The following is a 13,072-nucleotide window of genomic DNA, read 5'->3' as shown; positions in this document are numbered from 1 at the left end:
TATATATATACACACATATATATATATAAAATATATATATGTGTGTGTGTGAATGGAGTTTAGAAACCAAAATGGAATTATTGACTTGCAAAATAAAGTATGAGAATTGCCTTATTGTGCCAGACTGAAATGAAAAATCCTCTAAATGTTGTGCCTTCAACAGTAAACAGAAAATTGTGGCAAGAATGTTGAGTAGAAGAATGGAGCAATTTCATAGAATTTCCTTAAAGTACACTTCCAAAGTTCAGCACTAAGAACCTTAAGTACTGGACCAAAGCCTAGTGTCTCATATTAATAGTCCACTGCAGATAAGCTGAGACAACTGTCTAAAGCTCACTGAATTCTGTTATGGCAGAATAAATGACAAGATTTGGGAAAATATATGTAAGGCTTAAATACAAGCAGAATACCCATTACATAAGTGCTCAGGAGTAGTCTAGTCTTACATCCAGTTCTGTGTGTCACAGGCAGTTTTCAGCTATGGTTGTGTTTACAAGGTGCCACTTGACAGTTTTCACTTGATTTTTTTCATTAGTGAATTTTCATCCTTAGTACTTTGTATACATAAGAGATGGTGTTAGAAACCTCATGCTGTGTAGCATTGCAAGTGCAACGAGGAACTACTGTATTTGTGTCAGGACTCAGACAAGAAGTCTATGGAAAACATTTCAAGATTGCAGAGGAAGAAGCACATGTCTGATTATGTGTACATACGTAGAGAGCGAGGCAAATTCTATTCACAGTCAGAACAACGATCGAATTCAAGTTGCCTGCATCAGAGTCAAATTTATTGTGACTCAAATATGGTTAAGACACTAGAGCAGTGAGGGGATCAAAGGACCTAGTGTTGCTTCTGGAAAACTGACTTCCTCAGTCTGGAGACTCAGGCATTCATTTACAACTTGAGGTGGCTTTTGCTAAGAATATAGGCTCAACTTTGCTGCAGGATTTTGTATTGAAGTAATTTAACTCTCTTGACACTGCACCTCCCAGCTACCATAGAAATGCAATAATTACAGCCGTTAGTGAGACTTTTCTCTCACACTATATCGTTCAGCTCAGGGTACTTAAGAAGCAATCAGTTAAACAAATGAATGAATTAAATCTTATCCGTCTCTGTCAGGCAAAGGATATAGTACTCATTTACTAGGATAAGCATAGACATATTTTTCTTCCAAAGCTGGAATCTTTTACCTTAATCTATATTTAATTGAGCATAAACTGTATGCTACATCAGTAACACTCAGTAAGTCAAACTGGCTGACCATAAGGAAGAGAAAGAGGCTGACCTCTTCTCACAAGATTGCCGATATCTCTATTGAATTTCATCACTGATACAAGATCCAAAGACCAGCATATGTCGTGTATTGGCTATCAAGTAAGAAAAGAAATGAAGACTGTAAACAACAATAATGTATTATACCCTTTCCTTCTTCTTCCCTTTTCTTGAAACAACCATGAAAAGAGAAAGAAAAAGAAAAATACATTTTCATTTGCAACATAGTTTGTACCTGGTAGTTCTTACAGTAGCCAAGCTCTCCCCACAATGCATATTTAATTTCTGAACCTAACTTGCATTTTTACTAAAAAATATATAGATAGTTTCAGAGGAGCTAAGGGTTATCAAAACACTAGAGTGTCACTGGATCTGTGTCATGTTCTACATGGAACAAGAAATGAGAGTCTTGTATTTATGGCATGAATGACAGCATGCTGCAGACATCAGTCATGCAAGCTCTTTCAGTGAACCATTGATAAATCTTCTTTGGGGGAATCACTACATGCAAAAGAAGGAAGAAATGACAGGAAATTACCAGAACTGGACAAGAAATAACTGAAAACTTTCTGCAAAATTTAAAGTACCTCACATGAATACTTATGTTGTGATTTTTATTTACACCCAATACCCTAATTTTTATTATTATTTGTTAGAAGCATTGCCTGAAAGGTCCCAGCCTACTGACCCTAACATCTAGAAGGTGTTTATTGTTTTGGTTTTTGTTGTTTTTTTTTTTTTCCCCCAAGACTCCGCTATTCCTGGACTAGTCTTTCTACAATTTAGTATAAACAGAATAGTTTTTTCAAGTAGCTAATTGTAGTTGAAGTCTACTGATATGGATACTAGAAGACCAAGCTCAGAATACTTCTATTATCCTGAATGGATTATTTCAGTACAATATGGAAAGAATATTAAATTGTATGAACAAGGTCCTGATAATGCAGTTCCTTTTCTGAGAGCTATCTTGTTTAAAAAAAAAAAGGAGATAAAAAGAGAAAACTAAGTGCTCGTACAATTTTGTGATGTACATTTTTGAAGCATGGGGAAGTGAGACTTCAAGGTATTTCTAATGCAAGAAGGTATACAAATTAGCTGGGCATCATGAATGTAATGGAGCAGAGGGATTAATTTTTCATCCCACTCAGATGCACCTCACTCAATAAGACAAGTTCCTGCATGTACACTGAATGTAATCTGATTTTTAAGTTACTTTAAAGTTACTTTTTAAAGTTACTTTAAAGTAACTTAAGTACTTTTCTGTGGGTTTTTTGCAGATACTGCGATTCTAATAGTCTCATATTTGGACAATGGTCTTATAGGACATGAATTTCTGATCTCATCACCAGCGTATCAATTTATCCAACTGCAAGAGTTAGTATTTTACATTAATGAAATAGTATACAGTGGTGTCACTAAAAGTACTGGTGAGGAATTTCAGGAGTGCAAGTTACTGCAGTAACAGAGATCATGGGCCCCTTAGCAGTTACTTTAGGCTTAGTCATAGTTACTTTGTTTTGCCTTTCACAGAAGCTTATTTTTTTTTATATTGGTGCAGTGGGCAAAGGACATACTACATTTTTGGGGGTGATTAGTGAGGGAATCAATCAGGTATCCGAGATTCACTGTGCTTCATCAGAAAAATCAAAAACCTTATTCCGAGAAAGTTTCTATATAGTTAAACATGCGGTTCAAATATTTGAGCAGGTAAGCATAACTATAAATCATAATCTGATAGGTCCGAAGCCAACTAATTTTTCATATTCTACTTCTTGCTTATGATGTGATAGGAAATAAGGATATTTTTTGCATGTGTTTATTACTTGCAGTTGCACTGGAATTGTTTCAATGAGCTCTTGCTGAAAAATACCATCAGTAATCACACACTGACTAGCTGCAGCAGAAAATGTGTTTGTGTTGTGTTGTACTGTTCTTTCTCTGATTCAGGATGAATTCTATCCTGCAATCTAGCTTAACAGAGTAAATAATGATACTTGATACTCCAGAAGAGGGAGTTTATTAGTTTCAAGATCACTCTTTGAAGCAGTTACGATTGATTGTGTGAATAGAGACAATCAGTTACAGCAGGGGCACGAATTACAAAACTGTGCTTGTACACCGCCTCTATTACTAAAGCTTACTAACCTTCAGTGGACTTCAGAACCCAAAATATCTTGAATGAAGGCTTACATAAAATGCAATTGTTTTTCTATAGCTAAAGTTTACTTTAAAAATACGAGCACGTCTTCTTCCTAAACTCCTTCATTCTTTCATCGAATGGGCTTGCTTTAAATTCATTGCTTTTTCCACTGTATAAACTAGGTGGATTTTAATATGTACAGAAAGAATCTAAAGCATTTGGTTATTATTAGTGTGGAGATAGCTGACTCACACATGCAAAAAATTAAATAAACTTACAAATGTTCAAGTGATTTTTGCTTTGTTTTGGGGCTACACAGCATCAGACCACATCCTGTATTACAACAATCTTTTATTTTTTATTTTTATTGTGCAGTACAATTTCAGGATAATAAAACAAACAAAGACAATACTCTTATTTTCTATCCCCAACAGTTTGTTATTTTTATTTAAATATAACATACTATACATTGTTGCTCAGTGGTTTTTGTTTCCCTTTTCTTTTTTAAATCCCCATTTTCCTTTTGCTCAGGAGTCTGTTATTCTGAGGGTGACAGAAAACAGAACATGTGGTTGAGGATCTGTGATATTCTTGATAGAATATCTGCAGTCTGATCCCACTACAGTGGGTATTACAGTATACTAAATATATAGGAATTATTCATTCCTTCAAGGTATCTTTATTTTGATTAATTTTCAGAAACTGTTACTCATGTCACAAATGGCTCCTGATGCACTTTAGAAAAGTAGTATTTCCTGATTTTGGCCTCTGAGGAACATGGTATTTTGAGTACTGTGATAATATTTATGCACAATCCCCACCCTTGACAAAGTCACCAAGGTAATTTTGTCAAAAGGGACTTTTATTTGTACCTTAAATGTTCTTTAAGTGGTCATCCAATACTGTATTCATCCAAGCTCACATTGAATGTTAACTGCGGGTGGTCCATGACGTCTTGTCATTTTTAATTATTGATTGCAAATTTGAACAACAAAAACTTGCTTTCATGGTTGTTTAGTTTTGCTGTGACCTGCAGTTACATTTAAAAACTGAAATTTGTATTTCCCTTTCTAGAAAAATCTCATTAGAAGAAAACTGGATGTAAAGTACCACAAAACACTTGAGCTATCAGCTAAAACATTGTCTCTCAATGAATTCCTGCTTTTAAAACAGTTAACTTTACTTAAGGACAGGAAATACAATCTGATCATTCTGTATTTTATAGGAAAGCTATTACTTTTTGCTTTTTTAAAAAACAGATAATATTTAAATAACAGATTAAGATTGAAGTGCTGGTTAAACATTGACTTAAATAAGTTACAGAAGATTCCAACACCACCAGCTTTTATAGAGGTTAAACATTCTCAAAAAGACACATTAAGCAAGGCTCTCCTTTGTACCAAAATACAGTTTCCAAACAATAAAAATAAAACCAACTTTTTCACAACAAGAAATATTGAAGATAAAACTGCAGCATCAATATAATCTCATAGTTATCAGATAAAAGTATTTAGAACAAAATAATATTATACTACTTTTGTTTCTTACTAAAGACACTGCAAAGGCTTATTTATTTATTTAGTGGAATACAATGTGAAGACAGTGGTACAAATTGTTTGATGTACTGTTTTCTATTTATCTGCTCTAACAAAATGAATCTCAATATGGTTAAAATGGTGAGCTATCCAGAGCTCTCTAAAATTACAGGCTAAAGCAAAACATAAAACAAACCTTATGTACCTTTAATTGAACAGACTTCATATTATGCTTAACTTTATTATATTGCAGTTGCTCAAGTTAAGCCGTGGGACTAGTAACACTTCATAAAAATGTGCTGGATATTATGTATTTTGAGCCTTCAGTTACTATGATGGATATGAAAGGCATGCTAAAGCTGGATACCAGCACAGCTTTTTGGTTGGCTTTCATATATAATATACATGTGAATAATATTCTCTGATAAATGCATGAGCATGATTTAGGACCTCCTGTCCCTCAGCTCTTACTTAGGTATCGTTCCTGCTATATGCCCACGATTCTACCAGCTGGTAACACGGACAAATGTGCCAAACAGGCATATTAATTAAGGAGTGCAGGACTGTGTTGCTCTCTCACTTTTCGGAGGCCAAATTTTACACTTGGGAATTATGCACTGTTGAATTTTAACATTTGCAATTTCAGTGACTCTAACAGGGCTACCAACATCTAGATTTCAGCCCAACGCTTGCTGCAGAATATTGCACTGATTGCAATGCATTAGCTCTTAGCTTAAAATTGAAATTAAAGTCAGATGAATATACACACAGATGCATTGACACCCAAGTACAGATGTGGCCCCTTTTCTCAGTTTCAAAATAGCAGAAAGACCCTTTGAAGTATTTTGTGAAGTTTGTTCTTGAGTGCCGATAAGTAAAAAGAATTCTCCAACACAAAGACACCCAATACCATAAATCCAAGCACTGCTTGTTTGGTCTTTTTGCTTAAGTGCAAGACAGTTTAAGAAAAAAAAATGGATTATACACATTAAATTCTGCCTTTATAGCCTTGTCTAATACCTATTCTCATAGTACTTCTGAGGTTTTGACATTTTAGCCTATCAACCTGTGTGTGAAGTACTGAGAAAAAGGGAAAGTATCTAAGAAGCAAATGAAGAAAACATTTCAAACCAGAAAGATATTTAACATCCTATTAAATAAATAACTTAAGAGAGAAATAAAAAGAAATGAATTTAGAACATACAAGCAAACCATACTATTCGTTTTGTTAGAACAGTTTTACACTACTTTATTGATATTCCTTAATCCTATCCATTCTTCCACAAGGCTTCTCCAGAAATGTCATTATTTGTGCATATGACCCAAGTGCTTCCAGTAAATGCTTGTGTGTCTATCTGTTCATTGGATCATTTAGGCTTAAACAAGCGATTAAGGTCTTTGATATGAGTTAGTATTCCATAAATAACTTTCGCCACGAAGATCATTCAACAGATTGTCTCATGTCCCTTAAGTTCTGTGGCAGAGATAAGAAAAATTGTTCACACTGGCAGTGACTTCCACCCCACTTAGAACTTGATTATAAGATATGACATTGAACTAAATAAAACTATTTCATGTGCCAGCAATGAGTACAAAACCTTCAAAGGCTTCCTCTGCTCTCTTTTCAAACAAGCAGGTGTCTGCACTATTTTTTGCATTTATTCTTCAAGAGGATTACCAAATATTCTTGGCATAAAAGCCTTTGATTCAACTGCGTCAATAAAATAGTTCCTTCATCTATGACATTACTACCATTGGAAGAAAGTGAGCTGAAGTGTTTTTCCTTCTTGTTTTCTGTCCTCTCTTTGTGGCTCCCCTTCCATTCAGGGCCACGAACATTTGCCTTCCATTGTGCTTCCAATTTAAGGATGCATATGTGTTATATCCATTTTCTTCTATTCTTTCCTTCAGTTTGCAATCACTGTTAAACTCCTTCTGTTAAAAGAAGAAAACAAATATACAAATTGAGAACAAACGCAATCTTACAGAGATGCAGCATACTGAAGGTAGATAGCTTCTAAAAAATGTTATGAAATATTTCAGTGTTCTGTATGTGACACTCTTTTAGGATTCCACAGCGTATTTTAAAGAAACATTTCACTGTGTCCATAACATTAAAGTAATATAAGTCAGACTGCAAAAAGTGAAACAGACAAAAGATATAATCAATTATCCAGTGCATAATTATTTCAGTGAAATTCACTCACAGCTGAAGTTAAACTTCTCTGTACTGAAATTTGGCAACAACAATAATTCAGATTCTCAGTCATAAACTCAAAGTAGGAGGTAGCAATCTTGAAATCATTCATCGTATTTCAGTTCTAACAAATACTACCCTTAAATTTCCAAAACCAAATTATTGATACCACATATTAAACAAATACGAATAGTATAGGCCTACTTATTAAAAGTAAGATCCTTTACACCACACTGGCCATAAAAAAGGGCTTCTCTGAAGGGATGTAAGTCAATATTATGCTGCCATTGCAATGGATGTGAGGTTTATTTGTTTTGCTGACCTGAAGAGCAACTTTGGCTAAAAAAAGTCAAGTATCATCCTGTATTGACTAAATGAATTCTAAAGCAATTTTGTATATGGTATCAGGGATTAAAGTTTTTTGTTTTTAAAGAAGAATCAACTGCTAGTTTGTTAGAATGAATAAAAAAACCCAAGCATGTGAGGTAACACTATTTTTTTCTAGAATGTTAAATGCATTTTGACACAGATCTTTGTAATGAATCCAAGAATGCTTTTTTTTCACAAACAAGTAACTCCTACATGTAAACCCCCCAGTTTCATCAAGTTACTTTTATTCCATTTATTAGGCTATATAGAAAGTGGGACATTTACAAAACACTTAAATTACAACAAAAAATTAGCATTTTATTGTTTCTGCATTTCAGAACATATGTTATTTCACAGCTTAGCTGGAAGCATGTCAGAATCTCAGAGTAGTATATTCTAACTACACCTATTTTTAAGATATCTATGAAAAAGACAAGAAACATATCTGAATAATAAAACAATTTTTATGGTACACATAAGAATTTCAGGGATGTTTTATCCTATATTATGATCAAAGTCCTTAGTTATTCAGATAATAAAGATATAGAAATTATCCACGGATTAATAAAAAACAAGAAAAGAATATTGCAAGAATATATTTTCCATCTAAATTTAAATTAGATTTTTTAAACTAGCTAATGTACTTTGACATTGCTAATGGAAAAACTGGCTGCTCATGGTCTGGATGAGAATATGATCTGCTGGATCAAGCACTGGCTGGACAGACGGGCCCAGAGAGTAGTGGCCAATGGCATTACATCCAGCTGGCGGCCGATCACAAGTGGCGTTTCTCAGGGCTCAGTGTTGGGGCCATTTCTATTTAACATCTTTATTGATGATCTTGATGAGGACAGAGAGTCTATCATCAGTAAATTCGCAGATGACACCAAGTTAGGCGGGTGTGTTGATCTGCGTGAGAATAGGGAGGCTCTCTAGGGAGACTCAGATAGACTGGATTGCTGGGCCAGTGTTAATGGGATGAGTTTCAACAAGGCCAAGTGCCGGGTCCTGCACTTGGGCCGCAACAACCCCATGTAACGCTACAGGCTTGGGGACGTGTGGTTGGAGAGCTGTCTTGAGGAGAGGGATCTGGGGGTTCTGACAGACAAGCGAATGAACATGAGCCAGCAGTGTGCCCAGGTGGCAAAGAAGGCCAACAGCATCCTGGCCTGTATTAGAAATAGTGTGACCAGCAGTTGTAGGGAGGTCATTGTCCCCCTGTACACAGCACTGGTGAGGCCTCAACTCGAGTACTGTGTCCAGTTCTGGGCACCTCAGTACAAGAGAGATACCAGGGTGCTGGAGCGGGTGCAGAGGAGGGCAATGAAGCTGGTCAAGGGACTGGAGAATAGATTGTATGAGGACCATTTGAAGGAGTTAGGTCTGTTTAGTTTGAGGAAGAGGAGGCTGAGGGGAGACCTCATCACTCTCTGCAACTACCTGAAAGGACATTGTGGAGAGGTTGGTGCTGGTCTCTTTTCTCGGGTAATTAGTGACCGAACTAGAGGGAATGGCTTCAAGCTTAAACAAGGTAGGTTTAGACTAGACACTAGGAAGAAGTTCTTCATGGAAAGAGTTGTGGGATATTGGAACAGCCTGCCCAGGGGGGTGGTTGAGTCGCCATCCCTGGATGTGTTTAAGCATTGCTTGGATGTGGTGTTGCGTGATATGGTCTAGGGGTGAACTTGCAAGTAGGGTTAATGGTTGGACTCGATGATCCCAAGGGTCTTTTCTAACCTGGATGATTCTGTGATTCTGTGATTCTGTGACAGAGTAAAGAATTTTGAGGTCAATAATTAATGTTTTACTGAGTTGCTGCTAAGACCACAGAACACATGTCTATGTTTTCCTAACAGAATTGAGCATATTCAAACTCACTTTTGTTCCTAAAATGCTCTCTGATTTTCGGGATGAGCAGTTAGCTTAACAATGACTGATGGGGAAGACACCAGCAAGAGAAGGCTCTCTACAAATAAAATATTGAAACTGCCTGTACACACAAAGCTACATACAGGTAATTTAGTACCTGTAATTTACTGTAACATCACCCCTGGCATTAAGGTATTAAGAAGGCAGGTGGCTGTTAATCACAGTTCTAAACCACTGTAACTTCTCCAATGTGACATCAGCTTGTTTCACTGAAGAAATCAAATAGTAAGTCTTCTTTTGCTCCCTCATTCTAGCCAAAGTCAGTCAAACGGAAAAGTTTTTGATAAACATAGAAGCGGTCTTACCTGTTTTCCCAGATGAAGAATTGTACTCAAATCCAAACTTTTATCTCTATTCTTAGACAGTAAAGAGAGAACAGATGATGTCGTGATGTGGTTAAGAAGTCTTACCGGCAGGGGTCTGAGTGTTAGCCCAGCACTGCTTTGCTCATTTCAAACAAATTTCAACATAACCCTGCACCAATGTCTATTGTGCACATGCTTAAGAGTGTTTTTAAAATTTTTATTGGTTCTGTTTTTCATATCCATCTGCAAGCTGCCACACTGCAGTAATATGAGTCTAACTGCAAGTCTTGGGAGGATGGAAAAAATAATAACAGAAGCATTCTTAAAATCTCTGAAGTATTATGGAATAGGTTTTGATAAGTCATTATGTTGTGATTTTATGATGTGAGTATTGAAAAATTATCTCCGCTGGAATTGAAAAAAAGGCTTTCCACATTCATATCCTCCTGTCAACACTATTTCTAATACACTATGAATTACCGAATCTTATGGCAGCATTTTCCACCTACAGTCCATGAAAGCTGCTTTGCCTTCTTTTGTGTGTGCGTATAGGGTTGGGATGGACTCTTACCACACAAGCCGTGACTAACAACTTGGGAAAACTTATCTCAAGCTTTGGGATGGACCATCACAAATGACTAAATTAAACACTGTAAAGGAAGACGTGTGAGTTGAAGACAGTAATTTAGGCTAACACTTTCACACATGTACAGAAACATAGCTGTGACCTATGACCAACTTAACTGACAAATGGTAATTTTGTCAGCAATTCATTATACCCTTATACCTCTGAATGGTGCAGGACTGAACACCAATCATTCTGTATTTCTCACGAGTGTAATTCTAGAAATTAAATTCCAGACTTACAGGAATTTCAGAAATGTTTCTCTCTTCTGCTCTTTCCTTACTGTGATTCTTTGACGTTGTCCAGGAGTTTAGAAAGTCAGAAGTAACTTTCTGAACCAGGAGTGGCTATAGCCACAGTGCAGAGAAGGGATGATAGTTTATATAGTTTGTATGAACTAGACCCACCCCACAGAAATGCTTTCTTGAAAGAGAAGGCCAAATGACTTCAAGCCACTTGAGTTTCAGCTGAGACTGGCTTTATTTAAAGCAGAGAAAGGAGGCTTAGCTACATTGTCCAAGGATAAACCCAGCTCCAGTATGTATCTGGGATCTGCTCCCTTTAAACATCAGAATATCTCTATGGATGTTCTAAATACTGAGCCATCTGAAGATAGGATTTTAATCTCTGCAGGTGACTTAAATAAGTTTACATTTATGTGGGCTCAAACTCATTGGAACTGGCAAAAAGTCAAGAAATTACTAATCAAACCACATATAATACCAGAACAATCCGGTGTTTGTGTAATCATGAGGATGTGTGAGGATACACTAGAGTTTAGTAGTCAGATTTATAGATGGTATTTCTTCCTGTTAAAAATATTTGGATAGTTACTTGGTTTTCTTGGGTTGCATTTTATCTGTTGTTATTTTCCCCTTGAAATTATCCATAATCCCAAACTACAAAAATACAAATAGAATATACATGTATAATTTTCAAACGATACTCAAATTCTGTTCAAAGCTTATCTATCCACTGATAAATAAGTCTGTGTCTCTCTGTACTGTCCACAATCTTGTGTATTAATTGATACAGTCAATTTAAAGGTGTCCTGAGTTTAGCTAAAAAAACCTAGTCCTGCTTAGTGATTTTTTACTTTTCAGTTTAGTGCCTTCTAAAAGGCTGCACTTTCTGAAGTCAGCAGCATGTTTTTGCAGACAGTGTGTGCCACTAGCAGTGATAACACCTGATGTTTACAGTTACTGCCTGGGACTGGGATGCAGACAGGCTCTTGCTTATACTTACTCCTATAGCGCCCAAGGCGACTGCTGGCTCTTGTGTGAGCCTGCTCATGTGTGCAGGGTAGTAAGAGGGGTCACAAGGAAGTAAAAGGTTGAACCTCCGGGGGTAGTAGACAGGACAGGTGACCAACGAGAGTATTCCATCCCATATATGTCATATTTAGTATAAATTGAGTGATCATGAGAGTTTCGTCCCTTTCTTGCCCTTTTTTCCTTCTTTGCCCTTTTCTGCACTGGCCGGTGTCCAGGGAGGACTCCATCTGATCTCCTGCTTTTGATCCGGATCCTGAGTTCCTGAATCCAGCTCCCTGTATCCAGCTCCTGCCGCCGCTGAGCCTGGGGCTTCCCCAGTGCCTCCTGCTCTGCAGCACCAGTGGTGATTGCTGTCGGGGGAGGGAGTCGAGTTTGATATCGGGCTACTATCTATATTTATATATAGTTCTTTACTTTTATCATTCCACTCTTATTTCTATTATTGTTTCGTTAAAGCTGTTCTAGTTTTTTTTTTTCCCTTCTCTAACCCGAAAGTCTCTCTGTTTCATTCCCTTTTCCTTCCCATTTCGAGGGGGAAGAGGGGGTTAGAGAGCATCTGTCCGTGTTAGCAGCCGGCCCAGCCCTAACCCATGACAAAAGGTGACTGCTCTAGAAATTTTCTTTGAAGTCACTGATGATTTGGTGTGTTTTCTCCATCCGCTGAAGTTTCCAAGACATCAGGTACACTTTATCCCCACCTACAATTACTGCTAAACGTTACTGTACGTGGGGAACAAAAAAAAAAAAAAAAAGGAAAAAAAGCCTTAAAGATGAAATTTTGCAGGACTTACTCCATCGGCCACTACTTAAGAAACCTGAGAGAACCACTAAGCATGATAAATCCCAGTAGGTGCTTTGGTATGTTATGAGCTTAAACAACAGGGAGCTTGTGGAGAGTGGAACTGCTGGTTTACCAGAGGATGCAATTTGGTGAACAGCTCATTTCAGCTATAAATAGTAGTAATACACAGACAAGTGGGATTTTCCATACGCAAGAGAGGGAACTATGCTGACCACTGTAATCAATTTGTAAGACAAAAAAATACTTACAGAGCCGTAGACTTTTCCTTTCTTGTTCATGGCTAAGTAATAGTTGCTCTTAATGGACTTAACTGCCACAACTCCAATTTCTACAGATGTTATCTCCAATATGCCTAAAAAATAAAAATTGAGCTATTTAATCAAATCATTAAAATATTTTCTCACTATGGAAAAAAAAACCTGGAAACTTTTAATATTCAGAACTGACTGACCAAGAAACTTGAGTAAAATTCTTCTCCAAATCACTGCAAGAATATACACAAACATTGTTTCAATTAACATGTTTCTTTTGCTAACCCTGCATTTTAAACCCCATAAATATTGAAACAGCTCCAGTCTTCTTAGTGTAGATTTTACTAAAATTTATCAGAAGAGACATCT

At 36.6% G+C, this 13,072-nt stretch overlaps 1 protein-coding gene across 1 annotated transcript; it reads right to left on the bottom strand.

Annotated features, from left to right (window-relative positions):
* Positions 1 to 6,688: 6,688 nt before the first annotated feature.
* Positions 6,689 to 12,804, bottom strand: LOC104275736 (fibroblast growth factor 10; the record flags this gene model as incomplete). The annotated part of the gene is made up of 2 exons (XM_009871779.1): positions 6,689 to 6,886; positions 12,701 to 12,804. Coding segments are annotated over 2 exons (302 nt in total), but the record flags the coding sequence as incomplete, so codon positions are not given.
* Positions 12,805 to 13,072: the final 268 nt, after the last annotated feature.

This window comes from Apaloderma vittatum, unplaced genomic scaffold (assembly GCF_000703405.1).
Source record: "Apaloderma vittatum isolate BGI_N311 unplaced genomic scaffold, ASM70340v1 scaffold14776, whole genome shotgun sequence".
Lineage (NCBI taxonomy): Eukaryota > Metazoa > Chordata > Aves > Trogoniformes > Trogonidae > Apaloderma > Apaloderma vittatum.
This window is presented reverse-complemented; position numbering and strand designations above follow the sequence as displayed.